Source organism: Diuraphis noxia, unplaced genomic scaffold (assembly GCF_037042655.1).
Source record: "Diuraphis noxia isolate RWA-SAM2 unplaced genomic scaffold, SU_Dnox_SAM2 contig0004, whole genome shotgun sequence".
Taxonomy (NCBI): Eukaryota; Metazoa; Arthropoda; class Insecta; order Hemiptera; family Aphididae; genus Diuraphis; species Diuraphis noxia.
Genome location: NW_028301714.1, coordinates 22818334 through 22837976, shown reverse-complemented (window position 1 = coordinate 22837976; position 19643 = coordinate 22818334). Strand labels below are relative to the sequence as shown.

The 19643-nt window shown below is 31.4% G+C and overlaps 1 protein-coding gene across 3 annotated transcripts; it reads left to right on the top strand.

Moving 5' to 3' along the window:
- The first annotated feature begins 4071 nt into the window (after nt 1-4071).
- On the top strand, nt 4072-18732 carry LOC107162116 (proton channel OtopLc-like). 3 transcript variants are annotated; one of them, XM_015508894.2, is made up of 9 exons: nt 4072-4485; nt 5203-5647; nt 10192-10384; nt 10527-10894; nt 11520-11674; nt 14309-14558; nt 14855-15011; nt 16297-16963; nt 18389-18732. In XM_015508894.2, the coding sequence occupies exons 2-9, from the start codon at nt 5365-5367 to the stop codon at nt 18596-18598; spliced, it is 2283 nt and encodes a 760-aa protein (XP_015364380.2). In that variant the 5' UTR covers nt 4072-4485; nt 5203-5364; the 3' UTR covers nt 18599-18732. The 3 variants fall into 3 exon arrangements, with proteins under 3 accessions (XP_015364380.2, XP_015364371.2, XP_015364388.2); XM_015508885.2 differs by having other exon boundaries at nt 5203-5674; XM_015508902.2 differs by lacking the exon at nt 5203-5647 and having other exon boundaries at nt 4074-4485.
- The last annotated feature ends 911 nt before the right edge of the window (nt 18733-19643 follow it).

Below are 19643 nucleotides of genomic sequence, written 5' to 3'. Positions count from 1 at the left end.
ATATAACCACTAACCCCCCTCCCCCTCCCTGAGAACGCTACTTGCTAAGATATATAATATAACTGTGAAAAGTTCATTGTGATATTAATATTTTGATGTCAATATATATAAGCACGTTCTAAACTCAAGATATGACCTATAGGTACCGAAGTACCTAATACAATATTTCGTATTCCAGTTACATTTTCAATGACATAATAACGATGCGTATTGCGATGCATAATAAAATAATGTTTGGCCTATGGTGCTATAACCAGGTCTCCCACAGGCCACAAGAAAAGGCCTTATTAGTTTATGACAATTCACACCTTGAACCAACTTACAGCCGACCCTGGATACAACTATTGTCAACAATATTATTGTTTGCCCTGTGGTCTTTCGTTATTAATAATTATATATAAATAATAATAATATAAAGTATTGATCGGGAACGGTCGTGTAGTTGCGGTCAACTGTCAATCGCGCTGAATTATATTTACGGTTTAGTTTGCGCTTTTGATATATATTCACAAGACTCTTTGATGACTATCATAATTATACAGCAGGACTACAAAAAACACAAACGAGTAAACAATATAGAAAATGATTGTGTTCGAGTCATAAAAATGTGCGCCTATATGTATATAGAAATCGAAATTCTGGCTATAGATAAGTATAGGTAGGTACTATAGGTACCATTATAATATGATTGTTCACACAGATCCTCCCCTGCTGTCGGTTCAAACAGAAAAAAAAAAAAAAAAAAAAGGTACCATTATATGATACGTCTGCAGAAGACAGCGGGTGGCTACTAGTTGCGTCCCGCGGTAAAAATTTCTTCCGAATTGCGGCCCGAGTTTTTTTGGGATGCATACGAATTGCGGCCCGAGTTTTTTTGAGTTACCTATGAATTGCGTCCCGGAATTTAAAATTAAATTAATTATATGTATGTAATTATATTTTATTATGTTATAATATGCATTGATTTTCATTCAAATATGCAAAAATATGCTAACAAAAATGCATGTTAATTAAATTTATTTAATTTAAAAATGACAAATATATATAATTCATTAAATGAGTAATATGGACAAAAAAATGTATTAAATATATATCTAATATTTGAAATAATTGATGTATACCTAATGTAGATATTTAGCTATGTATTTTGTATAAAGTAGGATGTTGCATTTTGAACATTCACTCATCTAAATAAAAAGTCATGAACAATAATAAATTAAAATAAATTAAGTATATTTTTTAATATTTCAAAGTTACCTGAAGAGTTACAGTTGACTACTAAAGACTTAAATTTTCAGTAAATAAACTCTAAAATCGAGAAAAACTTCGTTCTACATCTGTTGAAGATCTCAGGACGTACTTATAAAGTATACCAAGTCACTGCATGATAGGTCTTTCGGTTAAGATTAAATTATCTAGAATTGAATAAACTCGGGCCGCAATTCGGATTAGATCTTTTTTCGTAAATATTTTCGGGACGCAACTAGAGTATGCAGCCAAGACAGCAGAATTCCAGCACCTAACAAGTCGAAAACGTAGTTTGATTTGAAATTAAAAATTTTCTTTTCACTTTGTTATGTGTCACATGATATAAATTTACATTTACGATTTTAAATCTGCAACTCGAGAAATCAATTTTTTATTCTTATACACGTGGACGTGAGTTGCCCTCAATCCTCCCAATCTATATTTTTTATCTTTGTATACCACATTGATTATTATATTATACCTATATTTATGTACAATAAATAATGTATTATAACACGAATTATATTCAGGGCCCCTCCCATTAGAAATTTGTTAGGGGACGTCACTGCGTAATATATATATATATAATATGTATAACGTATATATTGTGTACATAAAATGTATGTATAATTTTATTATCTATACGTGTATTACAAACTCTCACATTTTGATAGTCGTTTATACGGATATAAGTATTTCATTATTATTTATTATACCACTGGAATTATAGCACTTATTCTCGAAAGTCAAAACAACAAATATTTAATCTATACATGTAATATATTCGGTCAAACGTTCGGTTTGTAAACAATAAATAGTATTTACCTACATCTGCAGTATATTATACCTATACTAATATAGTAGGGCAAAGTTTTTAATTACGTTGAATGTTCCTTTCGAAAACGATGAATTGGAATAGATAGGCTGTAATATATACTATAAATAGATTTGTAAATATTTATACATGTTATTTATATTAAGATCCAATCAATAAAAATAGACACCTGTCCCTATCTTGGTACGGGTATAAATTAGAAGCGCCAGAAAGTCGTAAATCGTAAATCGTAATGTGATATTATTACGAATGGTCGTACTTATAAAATATAATATATGTATACATTATATTATACAGTACCAATGATAATTTCAACTTCAAACGTTTAAACATTCGTTTATTGTTTTAAAACGTATTTACGAACTATAAAAACGTTAAAGTATATAAGATCACATAATATTATTATTATTGGCGAATGCAACACTACGAACTTTGGACTTCTAATATAAAGCGACCTATATTAAATTTCTGATTTTATTTTATAAATATTGAGTATTGTGCTGCGGAAGAATTACTTTTTATTTCTATGCATTTAATGTGCGTTCATATTTAAAACTTGTTAATTAGTTAATAGACACCAATTTAAGTTATCTGAATGTTTAAAGACGAGCTAAGAGGCATATGCTGCTCACGATTTGCGGTCCACTTGCCTGAACAAAAAAAAAATATATATATATATAAATAAATGCTTGCCTCGTTGGATTTGGCGTATGGCGTGTTACTTTTTTGGTTTTTCAATTTTATTGAATTATTAACAATTTAAGTAGTATATATTTATTACAATAGGATTAAACCATATTGTACACCAGACAGTGATCTGAAGGTGGTTCTTCTCTTCTCTTAGTCAATAGATATGAATCTAACAAGACCCTTAACAACAAAATCCATTCTCCAGTTTCGGAGATTTGAGTCGCTATACAAAGAAAATCTTGCTAAAATTGACTATTTATATTTTTAACGGTTAAAAAATTAACACAATTTTTTATTTCACATTTTGTATTTAATTAACAAGCCTTTTTTTTAATGAGTTATCTATTAAAAGTCTAGCTCTCGTATAGTTTAAAAGAAAGTTTTAAAAATATAGTTTTCTGGCCTGAGCTCATATTTGTCAACAATTTTTTTAAATTTTCAAAATTAATACTTTTTTCTTTTGATTACCGTAAATACTTGATTAAAAATCGAGAGAGTAAAACGTGACCTATACATTTTCAACAAGTAACTTTCGATTCCGATACTTTCCGTAAAAATACGGATGTCCACCATTAAAATAATCACCCTGCAGTATACGCAGCACAAATGGTAATACCATCATAAAAAACAAGATGAAAATAAAAAGTAATTTTCACTCTTGCAGTCCACTACCTACCTATGAAACTTGCTGGCTGCATCCCATCTACAATAGTAGGTATAATAAATAAAAATCTAATCTAATAATATAAAATAATGCGCAAACGACCGTCGACAGATCACTTCCCTGGAGCGACTTTAACAACAAAAACATATTATCATCGTCTGTATTATTATTATATTATACGTGTGTGATGCGCGTACGAAAATGTAGGCCACAGCCTATAGGCAGGTACCATATATATATCATACACAATAATAATAATAATAATAATATGTAAACGTGGTTAATTATAATATCATGTGCTGCAGAGCGGTTCCGTAAAGTCACCGCGACAGGTTCGTATATTATATTTTATATATAAGTATGCGTTGGAAAGTCGTCGGCGCTGATGACGCGGCCAATAAAAACAAATGTAAAATAGGTACACATTAATAAAAAACATATTAATATATCAGCGTAAAAACTATGCCGAAAAAAACCATAATATATGTATATAAAGTGACCGTGTTTAATTAAGAAAATACGGATTCCGTCGAACCGACCGGTTTATTGGTCGCGTGGAAGAGGAACACCACTCGAGCACATGCTCGAACCTCATCCGGTCGCGTGCGACAATCGCAACAGTAAATGATGCGACACCGTCCCGGAGACATATACGGCAAAAAATATCTCGAAAAACAAAGATAATAATAATACCTAATAATAGTCATAAATAACATTTTCATATAATAATATTATTGCTATATAGTCTATAATATTATATATTATATTATTATTGTTTAGGCGTGTTAGTACCGACCGTCAACGGTTCATTAATCTCGATTTAACATTACATACCTATGTAAACATTGGACTATTATTATTGAGGGGGGGGGGGCCGTCAAAGTGCTAGACAAGACACACGCAGCACGTGTTTATCGGATCAGCCTCGTTGATTACAATAATTATAATAATATTGGCAGACACTGCAGCGGCAGCACGCGACGAGACCACATCACTCGGACTATTACCTATATCATTATTGTCGTCACCTATCATATCACCATACACAGTAAGTATTTTAAATTTTAATCCTATACAATTTTCGTGCACGCGTTATACTTCGGAAGTATTACTTTTACAACGACCATCGTCCGGTCTGCACATAACATATACCTACCTATATAATATTTTATAATTGCGTCAGCAACCGTCTCGGTATTATGGGTACGTATCATCACTAGAATAATAATAATAATATCATGTGTGCTACAATGTGCCTATACAAAACAAAGTGTACAATATATTATTATCATTATAATTAGGGCCCGGATTTAAATGCACTTAAAACCATACAAATATGCTCTAAAAAATAGCCAAAAATGTCCTTAAAACATGCATTTTCCCTCAAAAAATAACCTTAAAAATACCATTTATATTTATTTTTTATACAATATGTTATTTTAATTTGGAATTTATTATTCATTCTAAATTTAGACACTAAAATATATATTAATAAATACACTAAATTTGTTTAGTAGTATATTGAACGAATATATATGCATTAAAAACCATAAAAATGACCCATTAGTGCTAAAAATGCTCTTATAACATAGAAACCCCGAAATATGCAAAAAAAAAATGTTTAGCTTTGAAACACTATATCGTTATATAAAACAAGTTTTATACTTGGAAAGCATTGTCAATGACCAATCAAAAAAAGATGCACTTTGCATTGAAATCCGGGCCTTAATTATAACATTTCGCATTATACTTTCGATTCGTATAGAAGGCCTCTCTCCTCGCCCCCCCCCCTCTCCATCGGGTCATATGCGGTACCTAGCGAGCGTGAGTGACCGAACCGTCGTCCATCGCATTGTAGTCGTAGCCGATCCGCGATGCCGCGCGTTTACGGACCCGCTAGCAGTGCACACATAAACAAGTCACAACAATGATCACTACGGTACGCGGCGGGACCGTCAATAACGTGCAGACGACGACGCCGACGTCATCTTCAGTGGCTGCGGCGGCGGTCGCGTCAGCCTCCGAGGAGACGGTCGTCGTCCACGAACGGCGGGCCACCGCTGCAGTCGATGTCGACGGTGACGGCCGCAGCAGGAGCAGGAACGCGGGCACCCGAGACGCCGTGGGACGTGAGAATTGGAAGTTGGCGCAGCACGGCGTTAACAGTACAGCTTCTGACGGGTGTCGAGACACCGCTGCCGCCGCTAAAGGTGGGTCAGCCGATAGCGATTGGACGAGTGAGTAGTGTGTCTTAATGTGCGTACACACCGAGTTCGCTGCAGTGGCGTGTTTGCGAATAATTTTTTCTGTTCGTAAAAAGCAGTAAACGTGTAATTACTAATTATTATTTCCACATAATGTTGTTATAAATCTTTAACTGTAAAATGCTAAAAATATATTATTATGATTGTTCCACGCGATTAAAAAATTAAACAACTGATCGGTATAATCACACAACCACCCGAACAACATCGTCGAAAGATTAAAAATACTGACGAAAATAGCAGATTCTGAAACTATTTGATGTGGATCGTATAGTATTTAATTAATAATTTTTATGACTTCATTTTATGAGTTCAGCTAAAATACATCAGTAGGTATCTTTCATTATTCAGTGATCCCATAATTAATATATACCTTTCAATGAACACTTACGATCCATTGGCACGTTTTATCATTATAACTTTTATAACATTTATTGTTTTTAAATAGAAACCTTTAATTTCAAAAAAATATCACTTTTAGCCACGTTATATTGTAAATAAACACGTATATAAATTATTTTATTCGTCTTAATCATTTCGGCTATTTTCCCATCATCCCATCACTCTCTCTTACCCCCGTCAATATAATATGTCCCTGTGGTAGTGTGGTCAGCGAGTTCAGAGACTATTATAGTTCGGAGTTAATTACAAGTACAGAAGAATACCCAACTAGTAACTCATAACTCATAACTCATATAAGTATTCGCGTCATGTGTGTGCGCGACTGGGCTTCCATTTTTCTGACTCTACTGCAGCGAAGTAGGACAATCGAATTCGTTTCCGACATCCAACTTATCTCTTCGGAAAATGACGACAATTTAACCCGGCTTATTGTGAACAACAAATACCCTAACCGTTTGCGTACCACTGTACGCGTGTGTTCATCACGTTACCTTTTTCTGTACACATGATGCTATTATACTGTAATTATACAATTTATTGTATTATACGATGTTATCAAAGCGGGTCGGTAATACCAGCAGATTTTTTTGTCTTTCATAAAACGTTGTTTAGTTTTTTTTTATTCCTCCGTATTGTATGGCACGTTGTGCGAACATTTGAACTTTTTTTTCTTTTTCAATAAACTATAATGGCATATTATTATATTATAATATCTGCAATATTCAGACCGGACACCACTCACATTATTTTCATAACAGATTGATGAATTTAGACATTAAAAAAAAAAAAAAATTTAACATACTAATATGTGATTTTTACTTTTTTTTAAATAGTACCTAACTTTTATGTTAAATTGAACAATCTAAAGCAGAATAATTTCAAAAAAATGTTTAAATTATTTTCTATGCATTATGAAGAAATAGTTTCATCGTATTCGTCAATCATGCCAATTTTCTTAGACTATTTAAATTACATAGATGTTTTGAGTTCGGGGATTTGTCACAAATTAAAAAAATTTTATGTTTTAAATTGGAGAATTCAACAAAAATATAATTTTTTATTCGAATAACCGCGATTTACATATTTATATACTTACTATAGTTATATCCTGTTAAAACAATATCGTTAAAGTAACTTAATTGTTGATAAATTTATAGCTTATATAAGTTATAAGTATAATATAATTCCAATTACCAAATATCACAACAGCTGGTCAAGGTTAGAGGTATTTTTGTATCATTATTTGAAAGTTGCAGTTTAAACCTTCAGGATCAAACTGCAGTGTGCCAGTGTCATATAAACTCATATAGTTCCAGTCACCTCTCACCTCTAAACTCGTTCTGTAGTCGAAATTTGTACTTAAGGGTAGGTGATATAATTTTATGTCGTTTAAGAGTATCTTCCCGGCCAAGTCAAAAAGAGGCACATCATAAAATTATATTTTGCCATAGGCACTGTTAATAGCTAGGTACTCATATAAATCATATAATATATTTATAGTGGCTGGGCAGCCTTTTTTTTTGTGATATCGACGACGCTGCCGGAACTCCTTGCGCTTTACGTCGACATCGTCGCCATCGTTTATTACATAAAATAAAATATATATAACAATATACGATACGTTAAGTAATGCGACTATTACAATAAACGTGGCTGGGCAGCCTATAGGCTATGTTTCTATGGTATATGAATGATCAAAAAAAAAAAATGATATAGTAGTACCTATAATAAGATTATACTTATCTAATATTATGTTTCATATTTTTTGTAAAAATAACAATAGGTATACTAATTATGATGTGTAATCTGCGTTACATGTAAAACATTACGTTTATCAATACAAATTATTATTAAAAACCGCTATAATATAAAATCAGCTAGTAATCACCATAACTATATAATACTCTTCTAGACTTCCATCATTGTAATGTGGGAAAGTATTTATTTAGGAACCGGAACGAGAAGTGAGCATAAAATATATAGTCGCTTCAACATAATGATTATTTTATTTCCTGAAAGAGTGTGTTTCTAAAGTGAACTGTAAAATATACGTCGTAGCTAATAAATTTGGCTTTATAAAAATAGAGTACATAATATACGCAATATTGATCAAACTTTTACGCTATCGTAGTATATTAACGTATACACGTATACTGAAATGTCATATATAGTCATATAGATACTACTCAGTACTCATAAACCAAAACATAATGACATCAAATATAATAAACCGTGCTAAAACCAAAAAATAATAACGCCATAAAGGTTAGAAAAAAATGGTTTCGTTATAAAGTTGAGGGGGGGGGAAATTATTGATTTCTAAAATAAAATGATACCACGTATATAGACTTTAACATATATACTTAGGGGCTGGGACTTAGGTACTAACTAACATGTGGAATGATGTATGTTGCTGCAAATAACACGCATAGTAGATTTTTGTTTTCCGTTAAATAAAAATTAAACCGTTGGCACAGTCATAATAATAATTATAATTATAATACACCTATGCAATAGGTGCCTGCTATATGTATATACTAACTTTGTACGTTTTATTGACATAAATTACAAAATATTATATTATATTTATACATATACAACTCGACTTATGACTATGGTCTAGTTAATCTCTGCACGCATTTTAAAGACTGTTTTGTCGGGTTAGGTTATATATGTATACACTATATATATATACACGACATTTCGTCGCATAGTCTACATACTACAATTATTACACTTGCTCACTGCAACCTACGCGGATCGAAGAGCACAGCTAGTCGGATTTAACCGCCATATATTCCTAGATTAATGTCATCGCTGAGTTCATATATATAAATTATATATATATATATACATATATACATTTACATACAAACACATAATAATGTATATAGTATGCCACGTGGTGTAACATTATAATATTATAATATAGCAGCTACCTACCTATATTTGTTATGTGTATATAGGGCCGCAATGACTTGAAACGCCGCACAGGGCACACGTGTATATGTATTACTTTTATGTGTGTAATTATTATGCACGGACGTTCGTTTTGAAAGGGAAAATTATGAGCACTGAATATTGCTACCGTATGGCGTATAGTATAGTGTTGTTGATATTTTAGTTTTTACTACCTATTGTTTGTTTCTTCTTAATATTCTTTTATACATAATTACGCATCGAATAAACGGCATAAGTAAAGCAATTATTCGTCTTTAGCGTTTAAACATTAAACTTCAGCACTTTTGAAACCAGTATTATTTTTGTATTAAAATCCAAGCTGAAACCTCGAGTGATCATATTATTATTAACTCAAAAAAAAAAAAGAAAATGTATACAGAATGATTCACTTTCATACCCACCTCCATTTTTCATTTGATGATAAATTTATTTTAATTTTTAGAATTTTTAAATGCATTTAAAGACTATATTTTAGTAGATAATTTTTTTGTAAACGTCCCTAATACACAATACAAAACTTAAACGAGTAGGTTTTTAGTTATTTAAACTTTTATATTAATTATACATATAATAGTAATAAAAATAAAATAATATTTTTAGAATGATTTTATCTAGTATTTATTTTATTGTACTTGGACAATGTTTAACTATCTTATAAAAATGTGTAAGCTACTAACATTTTAAAATTACTATAGAACCCATATCTTCCGAACCAGCTATAATCGAGCTCGTACCTATATATTTTTCAGAGCACACATAATATATCTATTATTATTGTTCGAATTTTGGTATTGATACATCCAATTCATTTACAGTACAAAAGGGGGCTGACATTTGAAAAACAGAAATTTGTACCTCAAAAATAAAATGCTAGAAAAAATAGAAATTTTATGAAATTAAAGACAATCTTCCAATCTAAATTGAAAATGTTTAAATTAATTTGAAAACTATATACACTATATAGTACTATGCTTACTATAAAATTATTGTATATTATGTAGGTATACAATAACGGTATAACAATTTACTAAATGTGTAAATTATATTATATGTTTTTCCTTCATTTATTCTTTTCAAACATTAAATTATTAAATAAAATACATGATCTAAAATGATTTAATTTTCAGTGCATAGTATATGTGAATTAACTGAACAAGATAGTCTGGATGATCATTTTTCACACATAAATCGTAAACTAGTCCAAAGATCTTCCAAAATGGGTCGATCTGATGGACTTAAACTTAAAAGTAGTCGGACTCTGATGAACCTGTTGACGAATAGAGGGACAGACATGTCCATGTTACAACATACGGAATCTTTGTGAGTACCTACCTCAATTCCAATCAATTTATTTTTATGTTGACGAGCAATGTAATTACACCTGTTGGCTGTTATATAGTATAATATTTATTATATGTATTATAGCCATAACAAATTATTATAATTTTTATGTTTATTACAGCCACCACTGCTGGGTGACGCTCAGCTCGTTCTACGGAATGGTGTTGGTTATTCTCATGTTCGCCATCTGTTTGATAGAAGTTATGGACAATCCTGTTAAGTTATTATCTATACAGGGGATTTATCTTATGTACCTTTACTTGGGAAGCATAGCCGTAATTATATGCATTTATGTGTGGGTGCTAATCGATTCGTGCGTCAGCTTAACGTCGGACGAAACTGATATCGTCACATCTGGCTCATCGTCGCCAGGTGTCTTTACATTGAGCCGGTTCAACTCATTGAAACAATTCAATTCGCTGAAACGTGCGCATATTTCACGTTCAAAGACTTCGGACACCAGCTTCTATTTGAGAGTAGGGGCTTTAGGTAAGTTGAAATGAATAGGTTTTATCTACAATGGGAATACTAATTTATATTATTCCATTTTAATGCTAGCTAGCAAAACCAATATTTTATGTTTAAGTCTATATTGTGCAAATTTAAAACGAAATTCATATTTATTTAATATTATATACTTTAATATGTATTTAGGTTCAATTATACTGTAAAAACACTAAGGCCATAGTATTTTATCTACACCATTAAATTTATTTATACCACTTCAGAGCCTCAGAGGTCTCAGAAACATACTTTTGAAAAGTATTAATAAATGATTTCAAATCTTTACCTGTACACCGAAAATTATTTAAAATACCTATCAATCATAAATCACAATATCCGAATATTTTTATTTAAAAATTTTAAATCATATTATTGTATTCTTTACGATACTACTTGATATTTGAGAAAATATTTGGAAAATATAATCAAAAATATATTTCAAGCACCAAGCTATTTAAAAATATCTTCTGTGACGAGCATTTTTTTTTTTTTTTTGAGAATTTCTCCTTTGTTATATACATTCGTTGCATGATCCTATTGTAATATCAATATTATATTTTTGTACTTTCGTTATTAATTAATAATACTGATGACCTCTTAATTGTTTCAGTATTCGGTTTAGGAACGCTCGTATTCAATGGTTTGGAAATGGCCATGTATTCCATGATGGACATTAGTTGTTTAAACGATGTTATATTCGTACATCCAATACTACACGGACTGTTCACATTTTTACAGATGCATTTTCTTTTCATAAATTCCCAGGTAAAATTTGTTTATTTTACCAAGTAATTTATTTCAATACTTTTTATTAATAACTTCAGTAGGCGGTTGTATAAAAAATGAATTTGTAGTAGACTATTGTAGGTATAGTCTTATATCCACAACCATAAGTATATACCTACTACTTACTAGTCTACTACTAAGTATTTTTTTAACATAATATATTATATAATAAATGATAATTTATGGCGGAAGACTGAAGCCGTGTATTATTATATTACAATTATTATTGTGTGCTGTCCTGAAATTGTTTGTAGATCTAATTTCTTCAGCCGGACCAAAATATAATTACAGTTATAAATTATAATGGTATATATTATAGACTGTACTTATCATGAATGATTATATTATAATAGTATTATGAATAAAGAGTACTCGGAGCCCGTTTTTTTTACCTATAATAGGTACCACATAATATTATTATTTACCAACAGCGTCCTAGCAATACTCACTTTATTTTAAAATACAAAATATAAATTGTGATTAAATATAAGAAACAACAATAACTTCAGACTTGGATGCACTATTTTTACATGATGGTTTATCTGTAATTTTCGGTGAAAGTTTGAGTTGACAGACCGTGACAGCTGGATATTAAAACGCTATTAAAAAATAGATGAAGAATAAAATCTAATATTTTACCATTACATAATACTCAATGGTAAAGTAATATTTTAATAATATAGGCGTCATAGATGTGAATTTTATACTAAAAATTGATAATATTTCTGAAAAAATATCAAAGATTCTACATTATTTTGTTATGCACTTATGCTCCATCTACCGCTATTATAAAATGTATAGTCTATGACCATCACACTCATATGAACAACGGACACTAAATAATTATATTCTCATACTGTATAGCACGGCCGGTCAGGGGCGTCATTTGGGGGGTGGCAGGGTGTGCGGTTGCAACCCTTACTTTTAGAATGTTACAATTGGCCTGCGCCTTGCTGAAGCCTAAAATAATGCACGAGCCACGAATGCAAAATTATTTATATGATTAAAATCAAATTGTAATAACCGGTCTATAATGTATGGAAATAATTGAATGCAGGATAATATACATATACGTATGTATATATATTTTTATATGGCCTGGTGAAATTTCAAAATGACCTGCTTGAAACTTCGCACACCCGAGCGGCCGGTGTATGTTACACAATGCGAAATAATTGGTAATACATCAATACATGTAAATTAATGAAGGTAATACTATTGAATAAACATGCATATAAAGATATCAAATGTATTACATTAATACATTTCATTTAGCTAATCGAATATAAGTTCAAAAAGTTAGATAGAGTTAGAGACTTTAGAGTTTTAGAGTTCAGCAGATTATAATACCTTTTTTTTTTTCCTTCTTGAAACCGGGAACGGGTGGGAACTGTTTAGCACAATACTGCCACCCGAACCCGTATCGTTTATTCACCATAACAAAAACTTACAACAAAGATATATACATACGTGGGGGCCTCTAACCACCCCAGGTATTTGGCCTTCAGCCCACAAATTCAACCACCATATATTAATCGTGCCTGTCTGGACCGCTCTGCATCCTCCTTTCGCCCGAGAATCGCCTCCACCATTCTGCCAAACGCCAACCTCTGCTTCTCCGCCATCGCCTCAATACGTCGCCTCCTGAACGCATCATCTGGAAGGAGCAGCAGATTATAATACCTATATTATATTGCATGGATAGATATGGCAGCGCGGATGACTATGATAATGATATAAACAACTTCAATTTTGTTTCACAATTAACAGGCGAAAAGAAAGAAGTAGAATGAAAAACCTTACACTGTAATAGGATAGGTACCTGTGTCCTATTCTGTACTACCTGTATACAGAAGTTTATACGAGTACAACAGTAGTGAAATAGATTTAAATTGAAATGTTAAATTGTTCCTTAATGTATTATTGAAGATTTTAGAACGTGACATTATAATATATTAATTTAGCAAGCAGTGCAGAGTACGATTTATAAATCCGTTGATGTTCATAATATTTATATTAAGAAAAAATATTCGAAGCATGGTCCATGACGATACGTACGTTGTACCCACGTCATGTACAGGAATCACGCACCACTTGCTAAAAAGATTAAAGTATCATCATGCACTGTGTATGAAAAACAAATTCTCTTTAAATATGGTTTATCATGAGAGATTTTCTTCAAAACATTTATCTTTACAGCATAAGTATTTTAACATAATTCATCATCGTTACTGTATAAGATTTATTTTCTACATTCTTTATGACTTTAGTCATATACCTAGCTATATAAATAATTTAATACAATCAGTTGAAATTACTTAAATTTTTGTGATTATGAAACAATATTTATGATAGTCAATAGTCTAATAGAAAAAATGAGATGAAAAAAAAATATCCAATAACATAAGTTATATTTTTTTATTGTTATTAGCTGATAGTGGTATTATATTAGACAACATAAAGATCATATGAATCCAATTTTAGAAAAATATCATGTGAAATTAACATTTTTATTGCTAGGTACTAAAACCTTATCGTCCCCATTTTGCCCCACGTTCCTCTATAACCTACCTGTCTGAAAAAAAACTTATAAATTCACCTGTGTGTCTTTAGGTATTAGTCGAAAGGTTTGGTTTGGCTGCCAGATTCGGATTCATGCATTTAGCTGCCACGAACATTGCTTTATGGGTTCGTTTGGTAATCTGGGAGAGTGGCATTGAATGGATTTACTTCATCCATCTAGCACAGACATCGAACATTGGTATGTCAGCATCGACATATGAATCAAGTATTCCAACACCCTTACAACTTCGTGGATTTCCCAGTTTTATCACTTCGAGGCACACGCGAGACGTAAAACCAGGTACCTAAAACTTTACCAACTATTATACGCATATTATAACTTATACGATTTATACACAACCATCACAACGAAATTTGAAAACAATAACATTATAAACAAACAATATTGACAATGTATGCCATTATAATTATATATAGTACTATATATATGTGTATAAATAAAGACGAACAAACAGATCAGTGAAAATTTGATCAAAGATGTTTTAGGTATAGGTATAGGAAATGTTTGACTTTATTTACACAATTTATAAATTATATTATGAATTTATGATACACTGTCATTTGGGATATTTTCAGATTACAACGAGACGTTTAGAAATACCATCTACCAACCAGTATCCGAGAACCACGTGTCACAAGTAGTAACACTTCATCATTGTTTGAACACTAATTCACTCGGACAACTTTTAACATCTTCTATGCCATATCTCTATCCATTCATTGTGCAATTTAGGTTAGTCAAATATAAGTATAATAAGAAAAAATATTGATATTATTGAAGATAGGTATATAATATAGGAACAGATTTAAATGTGCATATAATAGTTTTTTTTCTAAGATAATATTTTTAATTAATTAGGTACAAACTGCACGGAAAAAAAAATTACTATAAAATTATAGCTATTCAAATTGTAGGTGGTATCGCTATATTTTAGTTATTGTTACTAATTAAATTTAGCAAGTATTACTAAAGTGTCATAGTTGAAAAATTATAGGTACAATCACTATTATTTAGTTACAGTTACTATTTATCTCGGTATAGGTAATATATATGTATATTATATATAATATATATAATATAATATATATGTAATACCTAATTGCAATACATTATAAAAATACAAACTTTAGAAAAATGTATTATACATTTTGTGTTTATTGATTTATATTTTATTCATATTCGTTTTTATAATTTTTTAAAGGGGTTTTTTTTACATGATACATTTATTCATCTAATCTTCTGCGTCTGTTATCATTTAAACTGTCCCAGCACATATACGTATACTTTTTTTAGTGTGCAATATGTGTAATGTAGGTACAGTACGAAAATGCAAATATTTAATACGAGTATACGACTTGGAAAAATGTGATGAAATATACATTTTTCATAACGTAGAGCGGTCGTTTTGATCTATAAAAACATATGATCGGGCCGTCGAAAATCTTTCAAATTTTGAAATATCAAAAAATAATTGTTATACAATGTAAATATGTAATCCTGGTACTTTAAGTACTAAACCTATAATGTAAAATTTAATTTGAATATATCGGAAACTAAGCAATTATTTTTTTCGAATTTTAAAGCTGTGTATTTTGTAATAAAGTAATTTTAAATACACATTTAAGTGTATATAATTTTTTTTAATCAATATTAACCTTTTTTTGTATATATTTTTTGAAAAATAGGAATATTTAATATAATTGCATATTTTAGTGACATTTTAGTCATTAACATCCGAGTTCTACTCATAAGCTAATATTCCAAAATTCGATTTTTTTACATAAAAGTATTCCAACAATATTTTGCATTGGAGTAAAAAATAAAAAATTGCATGTTATCATTAGAAAGGGTAAAAAATTACAACGATACAACAAATTATACTTTTTAACGGATTAAAATTATGTGAAAAAATTTTTTAAAAATGATTGCCTTTTTTTGAAATAATGAGTGTCTTACATAAAATGAATCACGTGGTATAAATAGTAAAAATATATATCAAATTTGTTATATCACACAGTTTAATAGCTGCCGGAGTTACATATGTTATGGGCCAGAACGTGGGCACTTGTCCGATGAAACCGTTGAAACGTAACATGCAAAAACCACCGCCGTCGTCGTCGATGTCCTCGTCAACGACGCCCAAAGACCTGCAGAAAGACTCAGCCGCTCAGCTGGGCCGGATGTACGTGTCTCAGGGGGTGAGCTTTTCGGGCGCCAACAAGGGCCTATTCCTTGGTCTGCTGACGTTGGTCATGGTGATCGTGGTGGTCATCATATTTCTGGTGGTCAAGGACGATGCGGATTTTGCGTCAGACACACTGTTCTGGATGACGTCCACCACGTTGGCCACCATACTGTCCACCGGTACGCTATTGGGTTGTGTGGGCCTCTACCAGATTCGCAAGCTGTGCCACAACGGTAACCACCTAACAGCTTTGGACTCCATGCTGGCCACAGTGTCGGGTGCCGGCGTCGTCTTGTACGCGGTTTTCAGCGCCATGGTGGGCGCTGTCGGGGTGGTCACGTCGCAGCCTGGCACACCGGAACAGAATGTGGACGTCATGTTGACCGCCGTCAACGTGCTGCAGCTAGTCCAAGTGGCCGTACAGAGCTCACTGACCGCCGAGGCTTACAGGAGAAGCTCATGGTCGAGACATCAACTATTCACCAAACCCGGCCGTCAGGTAACCTTCACAACTCTACAATACCATATTGATATTATAAGAATAGTACGGTGAATTTTTGAAATTTGACACCACTATTCTGCATCTTATTGGTTTGTGCTAAAGATTCTAACGCATTCCGATGACTTATTTAAATTGTATAAAAACTAAACTACTAAAGTATATCATGAAAACCATACTACCTATAATCGTATACTAAGTAATTTCATACAAGGGTAATTTAGATTTAATTATAGATAAATAAATTATTTAAGTGGGAAAGTCGATGAAAAACACCATATTTTCAAATTTCTGCAAATTTCAACATCCAACTTTAATTCGTCAAAACATTAGTTGATATTTAATTTTTCAATCCCATACATGGGCTACATAAAATAATACGAGTATTTAATATACTTGCTTTAATTACTTGATCAAGTTCAATATCTCTATTGACAAACTCGAATTAATGTCAATATTGTCAAATAATCTCAACCATAATCGTGCGTATACTTATAGTATATCCTATAATTAGTTACCTATCAATGCCTAGTTACAAATAATCTGTCCATGTATAAATTACATAATTTATCATAATAATTACATTCATAGTTTAAATTGAAAATTAAATTTATTAATTCACAAACATAATAAATAGGTTAGGTACGTGAAATAACGAAATGTCAATTATTTGATCGATTTTTAACTAGGTAATTCTTAATTTTTAATTATTTATAGTTAAAAGCAAATTTTAAGGAATGTTTAAAACTATAACTTTAAGTTTAGTATTTTGTATTTACCTACTTTTTAAAATTTAGGAACACAGAGATTGACGGATATAATTTATTGTGCCCCCACCACATTTTATAAAAAAAACATTTCATTTGTGCACACATTTACGAACAATAGTTATCATTATTTAATAATTTACGCACAAATTCTAGAAATGCAGATATATTATACACTATTACGAGATTCGGTATTATATTAAAATGTAGTAAATATAGACTACATTATAGTTAATCTCAATAATACAGATTACAAAGTGTATTTATCCTAGGTATGTATTTTAGAAATTCACTTACACCTGACGGTAATTTTAATTTTTAATTTTCGCAGTGAAATAAAATATTTTGACGTTCCCTGCGATTTATGCTCTTTGGATTGATCGAATTGTAAAATCATAGGTGGGAATCCATTTAAATTTAATTGGGGGGGGGGGGGATTAACGTAAATGTTAGTAACAGGGCATTTTATCTCGCATATCTAAAAAGCTGTCTATTTATGAGAGGGTAATGGAATATTGGGGTGGCTTAGTCTCGCTCTCCCCACGTATTACCACCTTTAATATGTACAATTCATAATACTCGTAAATAACAATTGCAGTACCACTCGTATATCATGAAAATTGAGATAATTTAATGATTTTTTTTTTTGCATCTTCAGATAATCACGTACCTGCTATGCAGCAACATCGCTCTGTGGTTATTCGATTCGTTCATTACGCAGAGTTGGATTAGTCAAGAACGACAACTGCGTTTCATGGGCTTACTTTTTTGGGGACTACTGTCCAGGATATCATTGCCACTAGTAGTTTTCTACAGGTTCCATTCAGGAGTACTTTTGTTACAAATCTGGCAAAAATCATATAGATGAACACACAGGGTCAGAGGAAATTTTATACATGTATAATTTTGTTTTTTACGATGTGCAATATTAGATATATTTTTTACTATTATTATTTATTGTTGTTGGAATAAACCGACGGTATTTTTATTGTTTGTTGAAAACACTTGATTTTTTTCATTCTTCTTTAAAGTACCGCACAATATTGATGATTGATGAATTATAAATACCAATACGGCAATACAAACGCACAAATGCTAATAACTTTAAGTTACAACAGTAGTATATTACCGTTATCTAAAACATTAAAAACCCTATCAGGCATCAGCAAATACGTAACTTTGTTTTTACTCATAGATATAACTATAGCATAAAAAAAGTTACCTTGGAACATCAATTTCCAATTTTTTAAGGTCACACGGCACACAAGTTGATAATCCCTGCTCAAGTTCTTAGTGCAAGTCACCAATTAATATTTTTGAAGGCCACATACGGTATGTACATGTACATTAAAATGGTAGAGGTTACGGGAGTGTAATGCCATTGTTTGGAATGCACTACATTTTTTTGTAGGCCCCGCTAAAAGAGTTATGCCCCGGGCCCCGCAAATTGTAGGGACGGCCCTGCACATACCTAAGCATAAGTGCAAATAAGGGGCTTAGGGGGTATTAGCACCCTCAAATAATGTTCGTGCTCATGTATCAAAAACTTCTTAGAAAAAAAAAAGTTAATACAATGACGAAATGGATTACGACGTAAACGACCTTGGTTTTTTTTTTTTATTGAAATTGCACTATACACATAAGGAACCTGTTGGAGGGCCATCAAAATTGCACACGTCGGTAAAAACCAATGTAAAAAATTGATACCAAACTACAACACAAGAACGTATAATATTAAGTTTTTACTTTTTTTTATTAACTATGTGTCAGATAGTATTAATCTGTTGACCACCACTAAGTGACAGAGACGTATTTAGGAATTTTGGGTCTCAGGTAAAAAAAAACACCTCCTTCCAACCTAAATTTCTTTAGCAATAGTTATATTTGTAAAAAACAATGATAGTTTATTGGTA